The sequence below is a fragment of the Equus caballus genome, chromosome 14 (assembly GCF_041296265.1).
Source record: "Equus caballus isolate H_3958 breed thoroughbred chromosome 14, TB-T2T, whole genome shotgun sequence".
In the NCBI taxonomy this organism is placed as follows: domain Eukaryota; kingdom Metazoa; phylum Chordata; class Mammalia; order Perissodactyla; family Equidae; genus Equus; species Equus caballus.
In genome coordinates, this window is record NC_091697.1 from 26,676,378 (window position 1) to 26,696,125 (window position 19,748).

The 19,748-nt window shown below is 45.5% G+C and overlaps 1 protein-coding gene across 1 annotated transcript in view; it reads right to left on the bottom strand.

Annotated features, from left to right (window-relative positions):
• Positions 1–19,748, bottom strand: part of DOCK2 (dedicator of cytokinesis 2) — a 404,121-nt gene that overhangs the window by 59,535 nt on the left and 324,838 nt on the right. Inside the window, exons 31-32 of the mRNA XM_001500101.7 lie at positions 10,658–10,758; positions 10,518–10,576 (exon numbers count right to left, since the gene is read on the bottom strand). Coding sequence (XP_001500151.1) covers positions 10,518–10,576; positions 10,658–10,758 — 160 coding nt within the window. The remainder of the gene's footprint in view (positions 1–10,517; positions 10,577–10,657; positions 10,759–19,748) is intronic.

The following is a 19,748-nucleotide window of genomic DNA, read 5'->3' on the forward strand; positions in this document are numbered from 1 at the left end:
CACCATTTTGAACACTTTACGCACATTACCACCTGGAGGAGATGCATGTATCATCCCAAACGAGCTCTGTTATTAAGGATAATAACACGGGCGAGTGTAAAGCACGTCACTGTTTACAACGGTTTTCGGTTGCACCACCTCCTTTGCAAATAGGGCCCTGATGGAATATGTTGCTGATGGTAAATCACAGGGATATTTGAAACTATGCCTGTCTGCAACACAACCATGTTTCTGAGATTGGGAAAAATTGCTTTTACCAACTGTTTCATGAAACAAGAAAAGCAAAATTTGCTGCTAAGAATCTGCTATTATAGTACGGTCGATGGAATAGTGAGGGTTAAAACACCACCGAGGGCAGATGAACTACAACTTCTCACTTCTTCTGCCTCATTTCCAGGCATGCCTGTGCCCCCTGCCCTCACTTTCAGCATTCTGGCCATGCTGGCCTGGCTCCACTGTCACAAACTCACCTTGCTTCCTCCACCACCAAGCCTGTGCACACACTGCTCCTTTGTTGACAATATTTTTCCCTGCCTGTTCCCCGACACCTCCCGTTACCACCTGGCTTCCCCTGGATGAGTCCCACTGGGTGGATGTGCTGAGAAAAGCCCCACCACGTGCTCACCCCACCCCAGCGAGGTCAGAGGGCCTGCACTGGCTTCTCATGTTCCATCTTCTCATCCAACTCTGCGACAATGTCTTTATTTGTGGAATCACTTGATAAATGTCTGCCTCCCTGACTGAGAGCTTTGTGAGAGTAAAGACCATGTCTGTTCTCACTATTATATCTGTAGCTCTGAGAACAGAACACATTAGATGCCAAAAAAAATGTCTGTCGAATAAGGAGATAAATTTGTCTAGCTCTTACACTCACTAGCTATATGAGTTGGATACGTGTCTTATAAAAACGCAATAGCAATACTTACCTGTTGAGAAGACCATGTGAAAATATGCCTGTGTGTACCTAGCACAAACCCTGGAAGAATCAGGACCCAGGGGCATGGTAGTGTTGCCCAGTGGTTAAGGGCACTGATTCTAGAGCTAGATTGACTGAATTTGTAAGCTGACTCTACCATCAACTGGCTATGTGGTGTTGGGCAAGTTGATCTCACCTCTTGAGGCCTCCGTGTCTTCATCTGTAACATGGGAGAATAATAGTATTTATTTCATAGGGTTGTTGTGAAAAATAAAGGCATTATTTATTTGTCAAGTGCCCAGGACAGAGCTTGGCATGTGGCACACTTTATGTAGTGTTAGCTATTACTGTGGTGGTGTTTGGCCAAAACAAATCATGCAGGGCAGGCTTGTTGAGCAGAACTGAACAGACTTTGCAGAATCCACACATGAGATGTGGCAGAGCAGAGGCAGAAGAGGGGCATTAGGAACAAAGGGATTTCCTGGGGAGTAAGGGCAAGCACCTCCAAGCAACCCTGTCATTGAAGCTGACACCCAGGTGTTCATCAGCAGCTGCCTCTTTCTCCTCCTGAGTTTCCGAGCCCAAGAAGCCCACCTTGGTTTTCTCCATTGTCAGGTTGAATATTGGTGGTCCTCGCCTGGGGCAGAGAGCTCCCAGAGGTGGGGAAACTCAGGTGGTATGGTGTATAGCCTGGCACTACTGCTTTTGATTAAAGCTGAGGAAAGGAGCCAAGAGGGAGGGCAGCAAGAAAATGATTTTCATTCAGGCTAAATGAATCTTAATGTTGGAGTATTTCCCCAGAATTCAGATAAAAAAGGGCATCATCCTAGGAATATCTTCAGTTAGTGAGAATGAAATGGTGAAGTCAGGCAGAGAGTCGAGTGAAATATAAAGACATTTCTCCAGGATATCAGCTTCATTATGTGATGAAGCTGGATTACACTTGAGCCTCAAGTCTTTGCTTTGGCCCAAATAGAAAAAAAAAATCTTACTTTCTTGAAGGTTTATAGTAATCGCTAATCTAGGCTTCTGATTTCATCCTTCAAGATCCTTTAAACCCACAGAGGGGTTTTAAAATTCAAAGTTGAGTGCAATAATAAGTAGAAGGTAAATGGAAAACTGTCAGATAAGCCACCAAGGAATGGAGAAATTGCTTATGCAACAAAGGCCTTTAGATTTCTGGAGGGCATTGGGTATGATAAGGGTATATTTAAGACAGTTTAAAATAAAGAGCAGACATGCCGTAGACCAGGGATTTCTTATATACTTTTGACCTGCATTCAATGCAGTCAGTTGGAGAGATTTTTGGAAGAACAGGGAAAGAGGAGAGAGAGATGCTGATCTTTAAATATAGTGTGATCTCAATGGCACTTACAGTGCTCCATAAAGAAATTGTATTCATTTATATCAAAAATGGAATTTCAACACTTTGGATTTTGTGTTCAAGTAATCCAAATGTGTGCATATGTGTATTTTTATACACATAGATGCATACACACACACACACACACACACAGAACATATTTGTAGCTAATTGAATGCAAACTCACTTGGAGAAAAAATCTTCATTCAAGAGACACACCAGCTGCTGTATTCGAAAACAGGCAAGGAAGGTGATTGGTGAGAGGGTCTTTTTTATATAATGGAAGCTGAATCTCACTGGGAACAGATACCAATGAGAAAAGGCTTTTAAAGTGCCAATAAGTCAGCAGATAAATCCAGATGCCGAATTACACAGGCTTTGGGAAAGGATCTGGTGGCAGTGAGATCACAGAGAAGAGCTTAGGTGTGTGTTCTCCAGCCTCAGTTTCTAATCTGTACAATGGCCTCACCCATCACATCTCTCAGGAGGAGACTGTAAGATTGAATGTGAAGGGTCTAAGGGCACTAAGATGATGACCAGGCAAAAAAGAGAAAAAGAGTGAAGGAAGGGAGGGAGGGAAAGTGGGAGGAAGGAGGCAATCGTTGAACTCAGCTGAGAATGAAGTTGGGCAGGTCACTGACTTCACGAGGCTGATGTGAGGCAGAGGGGCACTCTGGCCAAGAGTATATCTCTCTAAAGGCTGGCACAGACTCTGAAATGAACAGGGATGAGGGTGAGTTATGAGCCCTTGGATTTCAGAGTCCTGCAAGCCTCCTGGGGACTCTGAAATAAAGCTCGCTGATCAGAAAAGATCACTCATTCAGTTCAAAAGGGGAAGAAAGAACACCGATCTCTGCTCCTCTGTCTGAGGCTTGGAAGAACTCCCTCCTGGCCCTGCTCTGAGACAGTGAGGCAGTTCTCTCCTCCTCACTCAGAACATACCCAGCCCCAGCTGTCCTCCAGGCCCTGCAGAATCTCAGCCCAACAACCTGGGTCAGGTCCCACCACTGCCACTCCATGGGCGTGTGGCTTTGTGGTGCCTGTCATTTAACTCCCCTGAGCATCTGTTCTCTCATCTGTAAAATGGAAAACATAATAATCCCTGCCTGGCAGAATTATTGAGAAGCTTAAAAGACTTCATGTAAACAAAAGGCTGCACATGGTGCCTGGCTCCTTAGAAGGGCTCAGTATGTGTTGATGCTGAGTGTGATGATGAAGATGATGAGTACTGTAAGCTCCGCCTAGCCTGGGTTCTGGAAAAAGCAACATGAAAGCACGTGGTCCAACCTCATGGAGCCCTCTGGAGTATTTCATGGAACTTTTCAGGCGGTCAGTTTATCTGTTTACCTCTAAAGAGCTGGCATGGGGAGAGGGTCAGATGGATTCATCTTCTCTCCCATGGCTGACACTCATGACTCTCTAAGCCCTTCTCTATCTCTTCTAAATATGTTATAATCTGCCCTCAGAGATGTTTGAAAAACTCCAAGCTGATCATGTTGATCCACAGAAACCTTCCATGCCTTCTGTTGCTCTCGGGATGGAGCTCTGCAAGCCGGTTTGGTCTGATGCTCCCTCTGCATATCGTATCTCCCCCTCTCCCCTGCCTGCCTTCCTCTGTTGGCCTGCCTCCCACTCCCTGGGACACCCTGCTCCCTCCTCGTCGGGCCTGCTCACAAGCCCTCCCCTGCCCACCACGCTCTTCCCTCCCTCTCCCTGCCCCCACTCCCACACACCTCTGCAAGTGAATCCTGCTCATTCTCTAATGTCATTCTATCCAAATACAGAAGCTACTGGCCACACGGGTCTTTTAAACACTTGAAATATGGCCAGTCCAAATGCAGATGTGTTGTAAGTGTAAAAAATCCACTAGATTTCAAAGCATGAGTTCTAGAAAACAAAAAAAATGTTGCTTATCTCAGTAATGTTTTGTATTGATTACATGTTAAAATGATAACACTTTGGAATATGGGGTTAAATAAAATATATTGTTAACATTAATCTGTTTCTTTTTACTTTTAAAAAAATGTGGACACTAGAGTGTTTAAATTTAGCAGACGGCTTGCATTCTGGTTCCACAGGCGTGCACTGCTCTGGAGCTCAGGATCCCCACTCTTCCCCACAAGGCGGTCTTCGGCTCACTCACTAGGCAGGGGTCCTTTACGGATTCTCTGGGTGATCTAAGCTTCTGCTGTACACCATTTCCCTTTTGCAACCATAAGTAAATAGCTCTTCAATTAGTCTGTGGCTATTCAATGCAATGGTCACGAGTCCATGAGGTCAGGGCTGACTCTCTCCCCTGTTTTCAGTGGTAGCCCCAGCCCCGGCGTGGTACCTGGCTTTTATAGGGTACTTGCTTTAGTTTCCTGTTGCTGCTGTTATAAATCACCACGAACTTGGTGGCTTAACACAAACAAATGTATCGTCTCATACTTCTGGAGGTCAGAAGTCTGGGTCTCACTGGGCTAAAACCAAGGTGTGAGCAGGGATGAGTTCTTTCTGGAGGGTCTAAGGAAGAAACCGTTTCTTTCCCTTTTCCAGCTTCTAGAAGCCACCCTTGGCTCGTGCTCCTTCCTCCATCTTCAAAGCCATCAGCATAGCTTCTCCAAATCTCTCTCTGACTCCCCTGACTCCTTTTTTCACTTATAAGGACCCTGTAATTGCACTGGGTCCACCTGGATAGTCCGGGATACTCTCACCCGCTTCAAAATCCCTAACTTAATCACACCTGAAGAGTCCCTTTTCCCCAGTAAAGTAATACATATACATACAGGTTCTGGGGATTAGGACACGGACATCTTTGGGGAGCTATTATTCCGCCTGCCACAGGGCTCGATATTTGTTGTTAAATGAATGGAAGGATGGATGCCTCTCTAATCCCATTTCCTATTTCTTCCCAGCAGCTTCTCTCCAACTCTAAGGATCCAGGCTTGCTTAGGCTGATTGCTCCCCTGGAATACTTGCCCTTTCTCCTTCTTTCTTTCAGTCCAGACATAGGCCACCCTTTGGGGTCTAATTCAAGAGCTGTTTCCCCCGATGGAGTTGTCTTTATTGTCCTTACTTATCTCCCATATGCCTGAACTCCTGAGTCTCCACCACACATTTCATGTTAAAGAACATACACTTAATTTGTTCTTTAAACTTGCAGTTTGTTCTACTCTTACAACTAGATGGTAGCTCTTCCTGGCAGGACAAGAATCATACCTTACACTTCCCAAACTCTCTCACCCTTCTCTGGAGCTTAGTACTGAGCTGGGCACTTTGTAGATGCTTAAAAAGTAATGGCTCAGTTGCTCTCACATCTCCTCCAGGAGTGACCTCCCCACTTGAGAGGCCACGATGACAGCCACTGGAATTTGTCTTTCTTTCCCACAAAGACTGTTAACCCAAGTGAATGTGAGATGGTTAAGTGTAAAGTCATTTTAGCAAAATGTGCATTGCTTCACTCCAAACAGAAATCAAATGTTATGATACTACACTACCAGGAGAAGAACATTACATTTGACATTGTCCCAGGATCCAAAAACACAAATGGTATTAACACTTCAGGGGCTGAGTCCTGGTAACCACATGTGGTCCTTCTCCCCATTAAGACCTCCCTGCACATACCCTTTCTCACAAAAGCACACACACACAAACACACACATCTAGACTTTTCCCTGAAGAATGTTAAACAGTCTTCAATCCTGAGATTAGCTTTGCAATTAGCTATCTTATAATCACAGGGCTGCTCAAGTCTTTCCTGATGAGAAGAAGGAGACAGTGATACGGATGATCATGGTGATGATGCCCTGATTACCTTGGGCATTAAAACAAAATTTTAAAACTTAACATGCATTATGATCTATTCATTATCAGTTGCCTTTGAAAAACAGTTGGCTATTTCACACCCTGTGAACATAATTTGCATATTGTGAAAAAAATTATTAGTAAGAACATTGGACTTGAGGTCAGGAGTCAGGCTCTTTTGCCTCAGCTGGGTCATTGATTTGTTGTTGACCTTGGGAACGTCCTTATGCTCTCTGGGCCTCAGTGACCTCATCTACAAAATTGGGGGGTTGAACTAGATGATGTATCAGGGATGTAACAGAAATCTGATTACCACGGCTAACCTCTGCTTTAGTTTTCTTCTTTAATAAGAAGTCAAAAGACAGTCCAGAGCTGCTCCTCTATTCTTAGTATGTGACTTTTATCTTCATGACTCCAAGGTGGCTAATGCACCTCCAGGCGTCTTTTTGTTTTCCAGAAAAGAAGAGGGGAAAGACAATGGGCAAAAATTGTGTGGTGCTCATTGAATTTGTCCCCCTCCCTTTTGTTTTAATTGGGAAAAGATGTTTTCCTGGAGCCCAAATAGGTTTGTTTCTGCTGATTCTCATCAGACAGAGCTAGGCCACATGGCCATCACCTGCTACAAGACATTGTTAACTTAGTAAACTGTGAGCATGAAAAAAAAATCATGGTTCAGTTAGCCAGGAAGATGGAAAGAATGGCTATTGTGTGGCAACTCAGCCACGTGTGCCACAGACAGCCTCTAGGTTTCACTCTGTCTTGGATATTCCATGAATTGCACTTGAAAACCTACCATTACCCAGTGCAGTGTTCTAACTACATCAGTCCCTAGTGTACACAGTACTTGATCTTGGTTTGGATTAGCAGGTTAACCTCATTAGCATGTTAGGAGAAAGCATGCTAATACCAGCATCTGGTAGAACACAGGGTGGAGTAGGGATGGGAAACCATCCATTCATTCTGTTTCTGTTTTCTTATTCCTGAAGGAGACAGGCAAGGAGAAGGCAGCCATGTAACTAATGAGCGACAAGAAAACCCCTTCATGCTGATATACTTTCCTCTTTCTCAGGAGCTAGGCCAAAAGGTGAGAGGGGTGGCCATCTTTGCAAAAGTCTCCTTTACCTCGTTTCCTGCAGCGGACATCTGTGGCTTTGTCTGACCTCTCCATAACGCCTTCTTCTGGTAATATCACCTTGGATTTTACTTTGGGAAACTGCCTCCCTCGATGGACAGTGGCTTGCAGGGAGTATCCCTGGAGAGGTCATCTAAGGAAGGCCAGTGGAACAGTCTCCCCTGGAGACTGGATCTTTAGCAGAGTGATGCAGGAATGGAACATCCTGAATGCAAACTCGCACCACCAGCCCCGGATCCTAGGGTGGCTCTGGACTGTCCTTTGTAGCCTGGTTCTCCATGCCCTTCCAATAAGTGGCTTCTTGGATTAAGGCAGCCATAGTCAGCGTCTCTTTCTTGCAACCACCAAACCTTGACAAGTATATCTTTTAATTGCATTCATTTATCCTACCGGTATTTGTAAAGAGCAAGGAGTCTGTGATGCTTCAGGACAAACACTCAGGCCAAGGCGTTTGTCCTGAATTAGCCTGTAAACCATTATACAACCTGTACACACCTCTTCACCTCTCTGTACCTCAGTTTCCTCACTGGTAAAATGGTGAATTGGATCAGACCTGTAGCTTCAAACTGTTCTCCAAAGTGCTTCAGGATTTCTCCCCAGAAAATCCTCAGAGGTCTACATGGGGAGCTCAGGAGCAGGCCGTTATAATGGACCCTGGGCCTCCCACCCCACTTCAATTAGAATAGCTCGGCTTTCCTCTAATTTATCTATGGAGCATGAGATTGTTTTTATTGGTCCTCAGCTAAAAATAAATGTTTCAAAAATGCTGGACAATATGATCTCTAACGGGCCCTTCCAGCTCTGATGTTCTGTGATTCTAAGCAGGTGGAATATTTAGCAACATCTTTTCACTCATCAGCATAATTAGGAGCACAGGAAAGCCTGCCAAAACATAGTCTATATCTCAATAAAATCTTCTGTGTGCAAAACAACGGAAATGAAGGACGTCATAAAAGAGCAAGCGGTGTGGAAGGACTGGAGACAAACAAGCACAGGTCCCTGTTTCGCAGTTCTGGCAATGCCTGGGGTGTAGATCTGGGAAAGGAAGCCCACCACCACTTTATCTAGTCTTTGCTATTGTAAAGCAAAGAATGCCAACTCATATGCGAACTGAATTGGGTCCCAGGTTTCATTGGGCATATTCAATGTTTTCAAAACTTTCAGTTAGTTATCATCAATATTCATCAACTAGAAAATGCATCTAAAAATTCTGTTTCCTGGCTTCTTTTGAAAGACTGGAAGATGTGACAATGTAGGCCTTGCATTCTAATAGGACAGCAATCAACCAGGGCAGGACCTCCACTGCCCCTTTTAGCCGGGGGCACATCTGCTTCACTTTGTTCCAGGCCCAGCTCCTTCTCCCACATGCCTGGCCCTGAGGCCAGGTGCTGGCTACAGGTGGGCCTCCACTTGCACTATGCTTTTTTATTTTTTTTATTACAGAGTAGTAGTAAAGGAAACATAAAATATTTCTTATATTCCTGTCCTTATCCAAAGTGGAGAAACAAAAAACAGACTGAGAAAGGCTTGCTTTTCTAGAAAAACAGGCAGAGATGGTATTTCTTTACGATAGTGGTTTTCAGATAGGGGTAGTTTTGCACTCCTTCCTCCCAGGGACATTTGGCAATGTCTAGAGATTTTTTTTGTTTGTTACAACTAGGGAGGATGCTGTTGGCCACTGGTGGGTAGAGGTCAGGGATACTGCCTAATATCTTACAACGCACAGGCAGCCCCTACAACAAAGCGTTATCCAACCGCAAATGTTGACAGTGCCCTGCTTAATGGTTTTCTGTGGGTTTAACATGCCCCAGCCCCTTCGTTCATTTGCATCCCCTGCCTGGGCCCTCCCCTTCAGGCCCTAGTGATACAGCCCCGGCTTTGATGATCAAGGAGCCAGAACAGGAAAATTAGGTTCCGTTGTGATGGTGCAAGGATGAAAACAATGATAAAAACTCTGACATGGGTGTGGCCCCCCGGGCTTCACTCTCCCAGGTTTTGCTCTTAAGATCCTCGTAAATACCCTGGAAGAAGGTGCTATTTCCCCAGCTTAGGCCCAGTGTCGCTCAGTTCCCTTGCTTTGAACCTCATAGCTTATAAATGGCAGGGCAAGGCCCAAGGCAGGGACGTGGCAGTCTGTTCCAGGCTTGGTTCCCAGCTTTCCCTCTGATTTTGCGAGTCAATCCACAGCCCTCTCATCACCAGTACGTGCTCTTAGTCCGAGTCCAACGCTGCCAGCAAGCACAGAACCCAGACTGATAGTCTCTCCACTGTGCTCCCCTGCAATGAATGGACCGTGCTGGAAAGGGCAAGAAACTGCTGTGCAGGAAAACAGATGGGGACTGAAAGACACAGAGATCTGGGGAAGCAAGAAGCAAAGTCTGGAGAGGTAATTTAGGTTGAATCCAAGAGATGGGCAAGTCCTCGCAAGTGCCTCCTCTGAAGAGGGTCAACATCCAAGCCCAGGCAGAGCAATTAGGCAGCAAAGAGTCGAGGAGGATGTACAAACTGGAGGTGAAAATACTTCATTACTCATTGCTCTTCATTAATCCATCCATCCATTCATCCTTTCAGCACATATCTATGGAGCAGGATTCAGGCCTTGGGCAAGGTATGTGGTCTCTATCCTTGTGGAGTGAAAATCAAGCTCTGAGACTTACAGCTGTTTGATCTCAAGGACGTTACTTCCCTCTCTGAGTTTCCTGATCAATGCAAAGGAGGGGGAAATTTTCCATCTTGCAGGCGGTGATGTGAAGATTAAATAAGATCTCCTTAACTCAGACTCTCAATAAATATCTTCCTGATTCCATCTTCCCTTGCTTCCTCCCTCCCATGGGTACCACTCAGCTCACACATAATTCCTGTAACTTCTGGGGTCACCTCCCAGCTTACATCATGTCACAAAAGACCCTCATCTTTCCTAGAACTGATGCTCCCCCATGAGACTGGAGGGTCTTTTGTGGATCACAACATCACATGAGAAGCAGGATGCAGAAAGCCCCACCAATCAGCAGGAAGCATGCGTGTGAGGACGTGAGTTCCCACAGCAGTCCTGCCCTTCCTCCTTCTTGTAAATTCCAATTTGACTTCTTAACCCCTCAGGGTCATCAAGCAGAAGCAGATCCATAGTTTTTCGGGGGGTGTGAGTTGGGGGTGGGCACCCTCTCTCATCAGGCATTTATTAAGGACCTGGGGCACGCACAGTGGTAAACTGTTATTTCAAGCTCCCACTGCTAAAACCCCCGTGGCCCTCCCACAGATGGTCTTCAAGAAGGAGCTTGGCATGTGCAGATGCGTCTGTCTGGATGCATGTGCCTACTCACCAAGCTTGTACCACATATCACGGATGGAGAAGCCAATGAGCCGTCTCATGTCCCCATACCTAGGAGGAACAAAACATGTCTGCTCAGGTACCACCTCAGAGAATGAACCCTCCTTCAGGAAACCCGAACATGCAACCTACTTATTCAGAATTTTGTTGTATTTGGCGTGTGAGAACTGCTCCAGCTGCAGAGAATCCTGAGTGATAAAAGCCACCGCCAGATGAAAATAGTTGTTCCACAGCTGTAAATGAAAGAATAGAGAACAGTCATGGAGAGGGTCTGAAGTGGGAAGGCATATTAAATACTGGGTAACGTGAATAATTTATGAAGATGGCAGAAGACAGAGGCAGAACCAGTTTAATTCTGTGCACTGCAATTTTCTAACTGGCACTGACTCTGAAATTAACATCCCGGCCAAAGGCAGGACAATGGGTGGATTTCTCTAGGCGCTGACCATGTCCCCTCCCTGACCACAGGACTGGGCAAGGAGGAAGATTTCAGGGCTGCTTTTTTTTGGTTCTCTTTTGCTTCGTTTTGTCGTTTGAAAGACAAATAACTTGCCTCAGCTGGGTGCCCTGGCGAGCTGGTTCCTCTGCCCTAGAATTAGAGGGTGATGAGAGAGAAGTATTTCAGGGATTCTCAGCCTCTCTGGAAATCCTCCCTAATTCACCTGACAGTTCAGAGGACCAGCCTGCAACCCATTCTGTCTTAGAATATTTTGCCTTCTCCTTCCCCTTACCTCAATGGTTTTAAAATGTGGCCCCAGACCAGCAGCATCAGCCTCACCTGGGAACTTGTTAGAAATGCAAATTCTCTGGCCCCACCCAAATACTGAATTAGACTCCAGAAATCTGTGTGTTCACAACACTCCAAGTGATTCTGATGCTCATTTAAGTTCAGGAACCACTGAGGGCCCCATTTATATTGTAGGCTTGTCATAATTTTAACATTTACATGATCTGTTGGTGCTAAATCCAAGTACTAACACTAGGACCCACTCCACTGGCTCATGGTGAAATAAAGTTGGTAAAGGGTTCAGCGCGTGGCAAGTGCCCCAAAAGATTAGCTGCAGTGGTGGCCATATTGATATTGGATACAGAACCTGAGAGATGGAGACCCAGACGAAGGCATCGTTGAGCCTCAGCGAAACTTCTCCAAAAGGGGTACCCTCTCTGCCCACTGCAGAGGGCTGCAGTAAAGATGGAGATGATGGGTTTAAAGGGCGTGAATGTCAATAAGAGCTCTGAAGCACTTGTTAGCCTTACTGCTCTTTTCATTATTCCAGTGATTCCGTTGGTACCAAAGCAAATAGTATAACCTGGCTTCTTGGGTGCTCAAGGGCAATTATTACAAGAAGCCATGGCCCTGCAAGGAGCAGGTGGGGGACAGCTTTGCTAGACAAAGACCACGGACTTGCAGCCCCCTCTCAACACTGAATGGCAAGAGGAGGGGTAACTCTGGCTAGAGAAATCACCCGCCATTGAGACCTTCATCCTGAACTCAAAGATGTCCATCAGAGGTTCAGATGGCCAAGACTAAGTAAAAGTCAGCTCTACCCTTAATAACGTCATTACTGCTGCCCAGAATGCGTTCAAATGGGCATGTGGTTCCTGTTTCAGAAAGAAGCAAAGTAAGCGCTCCATTTCTATCCCAGGGTGATATCAGGCACTTTCTCACACATTCTTCTTTTCATCTCTCAAAACCGAACAACTCTTATTAGTCCCATTTTCCAGATGAGGAGACTGAGGCTTGGAGGGGCTAAGTACTGTGCTGAAAGTCACTCAACTTGTTATCTACACAGCAGAGCTGGGATTGGAACTCAGGCCTTCTGAATGACGGACAGGGCTCTTTCCACACTCCAAGATCTGTCTTGGGCTGAGGATGCATTAACACATGTTTATTGAACATCTTCTGTGTGCCAGGCACTGTCACAGTGTGGGGTGGGCCATGGTTGCACAGACAGTAGTCCCTGCCCTTGTGTAGCTCACATTCTGCTGAGGGAGTACGCTTTCCTCTCTCTATATAAAGGAAATATATGTATAAATATAAAGTTTCCTTGAAATTTTATCTGCCCGGAACTGAAAGACCAAGCCGCTCCTGGGGTGCAGGGAGGCGACCTCCTGCCGTATAGCCCCCGTGAAGTCAACTCTCCACACAGACCACAGCGTCACTGCCTTTTTAAAATGTCTTTTTAAAATAGAGATCTTTTTAAAATAAGTCGGATCCTGTCACTCCCTTCCTCAAAGTCCTCAAAGGCTTCCACAGCCCTTCGTCTCTGCGGTAACCCAGCCCTTCCAAACGCCCGGTACAGGTCAGGCCTCACAGACCAACGTTTCAGACCATCTTTCCTCCGTGGCATGCAGGCTGCAGTTTCTGAAAATGTGCTGCTTCGGTCTACTTAAGCCCAGAGCTCACATTCATTCCTATTTAAGACCAGCATAGTAAACAACAAGCCAGGAAAGGGAAAACCCAGCCACAGGACATGGAAAGGGCTATTTTTAAGGTGAGAAGTTCCTGATTTTAGGGGATGTCCTAAGAGTAATCAGGGTACAATAGGAAATAGATATATGACAAAGTAAGTGGAACTGCAATTACTTCTGAGAGTAATACTGGAAATGTCCCCATTGGGGCTGGCCCTGTGGCCGAGTGGTTAAGTTCGCGTGCTCCGCTGCAGACGGCCCAGTGTTTTGTTGGTTCGAATCCTGGGCGCGGACATGGCACTGCTCATCAAACCATGCTGAGGCAGCGTCCCACATGCCACAACTAGAAGGACCCACAACGAAGAATATACAACTATGTACTGGGGGGCTTTGGGAGAAAAATGAAAAAAAGAAAATCCTTAAAAAAAAAATGTCCCCGTAACACATTTGAGAACACACAGGCACATCAGGTCTAGATGGGCCTCCTGCTGGCTTCTATTCCACCGGACTCAGTCCTTCAGAAAACTGTTTTCTCTGTCACTTCATCCCTGATTTTCTTTTTTTAAAACTGAGATATGATTGACATATCATATCACTCACTTTTTAAACTGTATAATTCAGTGGTTTTGAGTATATTCACAAGGTAGTAAAACCATCCCCACTATCTAACTTCACAACATTTTCATCACCCCAAAAAGAAACCTTCTACCCGTCAGCAATCGCTCCCCACTCTCCCTCCCGCCCCCAGCCCCTGGCAATCACTAATCTGCTTTCCATCTCTGTGGATTTGCCTATTCTGACATTTCGTAGAAAGGAAATCATAAAATACGTGACCTTTCGTGTCTGGCTCCTTTCACTTAACATAATGTTTTTAAGGTTCATCCATGTTGTCACATGTATGAGTATTTTACTACTTTTTATCACCAAATGATGTGCTATTATATGGACATACCACATTTTGTTTATCCATTTATCCATTGACGGACATTTGGGTTGTTTCTATTTTTTGGATATTATTAATAATGCTGCTGTAAACATCTGTGTACAGGTTTTTGTGTTGATGTATGTTTTCAATTCTCTTGGGTATATACTTAGGAGTGGACCTGACTTTCTTTTGGTTCCCCTCCTTGAAGGTCTTTGTGACCATAAGACCATAGACCCAGGGTCTCCTTTTCCTAGTGGATCAGAAATGGTGCCCCTAGGCACCTCACCCACAGCCCCTGCCCGTTCTGCCCATGGGGCTCTGCAGAACTGACTTTTGGAACTGAGAGAATGTTGTCATGGTCAGTGACTCTGTGCAATGCCCTGAGAGGTGAGCAGTGGCCACAACTAGACACAGGTGGGCACTCAGTGCCTCTGCCCCAAACCTTCTTTGACTCTTGCTCCTGAAGAGCCAAGACCAAATGCACTAACCTGGCTTTTCAGGCCTCATTCAATTTCTAGAGTTTTCTCCCTCAATGAACTGCCTATTCCAGGGAGGCTGGTCTGCTCAGACTCCACAGATACAACGCAAGCACCTTGGCCTCCTTAGCTTTGCTCAGTGGTTCTCACATCTGCAACATCTAAGTCCTATTCTTTCATCAAAGCCCAGTTCAAGACCCACCTCCTTCATGAAGCCTTCCCAGATGGTAGAGCACAGCAGCTCTGCTCAATCCCTTCCTCCTTTGGGTAGCACTTAGTATGTGCGACCACAGATTTTCGTCCACTGGCCCGCACCTGGCCTTGTGCTGCACTCACTTCCTGTGACAGGATCATCCGGTGGTCAAGAGCACAGGCCCCCGCGTCTCACAGACCAGGGTGTGGATACCAGTTCTAGCTCTTACTAGCTGCATCATCTTTGGCTAGTTACTTGACCTTTTGAGCCTCACTTTCCTTACCTGTAAAAGGGAAAAATAATGGTGACCACCATAAAGGATTGTTATAAGTGCTGGATGAAATATGAGCATGAGGGCCTCCACCACAGGCGTGGCACGTGCCAGGAGCTCAGTCAATGGAGCGGTGGTGTGGGTGGGGGCACTGGTTGTGGAGTATTTGCACGTCCAGTCTCTCCAGCTGTAAGCTCCACAAGTACCGAGGGTCCCGTCTTCCATTTATTTGTATCCTTAATGTCATATTCAGCACAATGGCTTGAACACAGCTGGGCCCCAGAAAATATTTATTTATTGATTGCTGTATTGTTAGAGCAATTTTCCAGTTGTTTCAAAAGGTCCCAGATTTTTCTTTCCTCCCTGCCTCAAGCTGCCTGGTGGCATTCTACTACGTGCCCAGCTCAGCTGGCTCAGAGAAGCCAGAGGGGCTTTAGCAAAACACCTGGGTCCCTTTTCTCTGGGGAATAAGTGAGGTGATTTCTGACTGGGAATTTAATATTTTGAAATCATAGGAACAGAAGGTGAGAGCTGGAATAAATTTAAGCGTCATCTGATCCAACTCCCTCATTTCACAGATGTAAACAGTGAGATCCAGATAAACTAAATGACCACCCAAATGCTAGTGAGCGTAATCAGAATATAGTTATTTATAATTAACTCCCCCCAAAATTATAAAAGCAATACACACATGGTAAAAAAAAATTGAATGGTAAGAAAGATTAAACAAGAAAAAGCTGTTTCCTATCCAGTTTGGATCCTAGTCTAATTTCTCAGAAGAAAGTTATAACAATTTCCTGGATATCCTTCCAAAAATTTTTTTATGTATAAACAAATATATGCATAGACATCTTTTTTTAATAGTCTGCTGTACTTTGCTTTTTTCTCTCATCCATATATCTTGCAGGTGTTTCCGTATCAGCACTTACAGATCTGCTCCAATTCTCTTCTATTGCTGCCTGGTATTCTGCTATAAGGATGTACTTTAATTTTAACCAATTCCCTATTTATAGACATTTAGCTTGACTCCAAGTTGTTTTTTTTTCTCTAGCAACACTGCTGTAATGGACATCATCATTTACACATCTTTATGCATGAGAGACGATAATGGAGCATATGCTCCTGGAGGTGGAATTGCTCAGACACAGGGTCCGTGCAGATTCTGCGGTGTTTGTCTGTTGTCTTTGTTTCCACAGACACTGTCAGGTTGCCTTCCAGGATGCCAATCCCATTACCAGGCAAGTCACGCTATCTCTCTGAGTCTCAGTTTCCTCACCTGGAAAATGAGACTAATCATATCTAAACGGGGTGGTTGTCAGGACTAAATAAGGAAATCGCTGCCTAGTAAACTCCTACTCCGTTTTACCAGTTCAAAATTTAAATTTATCCGTTCAAAAATTACTTCCTGGAGAAGCCGTCCCAACTCGCCATGATATAGGTGGATCTGCCCATTATTCACCCTCCCTGCACCTGTCCACAGGATTTATGAGCTATTTTAAGCAGAACTGATTTATTTTCTCTCTTTCCTACTGGACGTAAGCATCATGCAGGCAAGAGCCTCACCTTTTTATTCGCTGTTGTGTGTCCAGCGTCTAGTGTGGTGTCGACCTCAGCATGTGCTCAGGAAATGTTTGTGGCGCGAGTTCATCAATGAGCCCAGCACTCCGCATGCATTCTTGTTAAATCCTCCCCAGAAACTATGAGATTTGTATTCTTATGCTACCCATGTTCAAGATGAGGAAACTGAGGCTGGAGAGGTTAAATAAGTTGCCCAAGGTCACACAGCTACAAAATGGCAAGTGTATTTCTCTCCAGAACTTGTATTCTGTACCACTCTACTCCTCTGTTAAAATCGCTTTTCTTCTCCTTTCTCAGTTTCCTTCAGCCTTTGTTGTTGGTTAGGGTTTCCACAGTTTCATCTGATGTTTGCAGTCTTTACAGCAGAGACATCAAGGATTTTTGATCCTCTAAGATTCTTTCTCAATGGCCCTGAATTATTATTTACCCCACATTCCAATTAAAAAGAAAAAAAAGCACCTGCACATGGTGCTGCTGAAATGCAGTCAGTGTGCCCTCCGCTGAGCTGCAGTCACAGCTGCCGTGGCCATTCTAGGGGTGCCGTTGATTCCGGGAGTGGAAGCTTCCAGTTATGGACCCAGGTTAGGAACATCAGGCCAGAGGTTGTCTGGGGACCTCAGGCTGAAGCAGCCATTCCCGAGCATGTGACCGTCTTTCTCCCTGGCGGAGCCATCCCACTGTCAGCCTGAGCCTCCCTACGGCAGGGCATGGGCCTCTCCAGGCTTCAGCGAGTGCTCCCTCTGTGTGGTGCTCCCTCTCTTGCCTTTTTTGCCATCACTGTTACATTTCCCATTATAAGGACTAAGCCTTCCCTCATTCCTCCACTAATGGCTGAGGATATTCTAGAAGCTTTTCGTTTCACAGAGTCTCCAATACAGGTTCAAAAATGATCCCAAGGTGATCTGGTGCCCAGAAGCTGATCCAGAAATGCCTCAAGGCCGAGGCTGGAACTACCAAACGCAGAACCAATTAGAGCTTCCCAAGAAAAGAGAATGATCTTTGCGGCAATCAGAGAACTGCCGAAGACAGAAACAATTTTCCTGGAGCCAAAGAGCACATCCCACGTGTAACCGCTGATTTCTGGGTCAAGCAGAGTGTCCAACATAAGAGTCTAATCCTACAGCCAGTCATCGTAGAGCTCTCTGTCCCAGGGCCAGCAAGAGCTGACAGGGGCAGACAGAGTTTCTGGAGCTACATGGAGCTCTCCCCCAGATTTCACTTCTAAGAGACAGTGCAGAAGAGTAGAAATAGCTCGGGCTTTGTGGACAGGCCTGGGGTGGAACCCTGGCAGCCCCACTTAGCGGTTAGATGACCTTTAACAGAATAGTCAGCCACTTCTCTGAAGCTCAGTTTATTCACCAGTAAAATGCGTACATCTCAACCTAACAAAGTTACCATGAGGAGCAAAGTGCCCTAAGTAGGGAGACTAATAAGGTTAGTCACCCTCTTCAAAAGCTTGGATGCTAGAAGATGGATTTATGGCCTGCTATCAAGACTCCAAGATCCTTGAGGGAAGGGCAGTGTTCCACTCTGCTTCCAAATTCCTTAAAGTATATTGCAATAGCCTGGCCCTCTGGGAATTGCTCTTAAACAAAAAAACTTGCTGAGTTGAACTAGAAATCCCCTCTTGGTCTTCTGCAACCACGCAAATGGATGTGAGTGCCAGGGTCCAGCATCCTGAATAGGGCTTGGGAATGCAAATTATTTTAGCCCCAAGCAAAAAACATCACTTCTGTAATTTGCAGGTCTTATCACCTACAGAGTGGCACCCACAGATCGCTTGCTTTCTGCCCTTTGAATCATAAAACCACAGTTCCGGAAAAGATATTAAGGATAATCTCATTGCACCTGCCCCTCCTCTGGACAGCGGCTGCCAAGGCCGGCCACGCTTAGTGATGGATGCTGTTCCCGTTGATAATAAATGCATAATTAATGAAACTGTGAGAAGGAAACAAGGCGTGTTCCAGGCAGGGTACAGAGAACAAATCCATTCTCACATGGGGTGAGGAGAAGGTGGGAGAACAAAGATAAGGTTGAAAAATGATCCTGTTCTGGAGAACTTTTCAATAAATATCTATGGAAGTCTCATTAGAAAAAGAAACATTTCATTCTGTAATGTTGGCCACTTTCCTGTTTTACAAAACCTTGTGGGTGTGACAGCCCTAGGCAATGTCATGGTGACCAGGAAGAGGCCTCTCTACTGTCCTGGTTACCGAGGACTGACATATGAGTTCCCAGACCTGACACATTTAGGACTATCATCATCATCATCAAAAGGATAACAATTATTATAATTATAATGAGCTAACATTCATTAAATAGCTACCATGTTCCTGGCACTGTTCTAACTGCTTTACATTAATTAATCCATTTAATCCTCTCAACAATCCAATGAGGTAGCACTGTTAGTGTCATAATTTGACATTGAAGCTATGAGGCACAGGGAGGTTAAGTAATCTGACTCAAGTCACACAGCTCATAAGCTCATATTTTCCACGTATGAAACCCCCACTTCTCTGGTCATCTCTCAGATACAGATTTTACTGGAGGAAAACAGGATAAAATCTAAAAGAATGGCGTGAAGGACTGATGCTGAGCTTCTCTTGGAAAGCACCCCACTAAGACCATGGAAGAGAGCCAGAGTCAGGACAGCCGGTCTGAGGTTGTGTTTGCCAACGCCCACGGAAAGAGACGAACAAACCAGCTGGCAGTTTTATGGCCAAAACACTGCCCTGCCGCTGGCCCCTAGGTGTGTTGTTCCAAGCTGCCCCTCCAGAAAAGCAACGGCCTTATTAACTTCCCTGAACACACTTTTAACCAGAGCCTGCAGACATCTGGACCACACTTGGAAGGGGATCAAACATGTCTGATTCAAACAGCCAAAGTGACATGTTTTGTTCCCACGTCTAGGATTTATAACTCTCACCCTGACCGTGCCGGGCAGTCAACTCAACACAGTGGGGAGACTCCACATCTACTACCCTGTGGCCATGGTGATCTGCGGACTTCAGTGTCGGCCACACTGAGCTCTAGTCCCAACTCTGCCCTGAGATGCTGTATGACTGCAGGCTATCTACCCATCACCTCAGGGTCTTAGTTCCTGCAGCCTTGCAGCTGAAAAGATAATAGTAATAGTAACTAACGTGTAGGGCACTTGTAAGGACTAGAAAGATAACACTCACAAAGTGTGTTTCACAAGATCTGCAGGCGTGAGCCATCAGAAAACGGCAGCTCCTCTTTTTATTGTCACTATAGCTCAGCTGCCTGATTTGAATGCAAGGTAGTGCGAGAGAATCTTGTGCAAAGATAATGTTCATTACATACTTATAGGCTGGTCCTCTCCAGCAGGGTTGTTCTCAGAGGCCTCA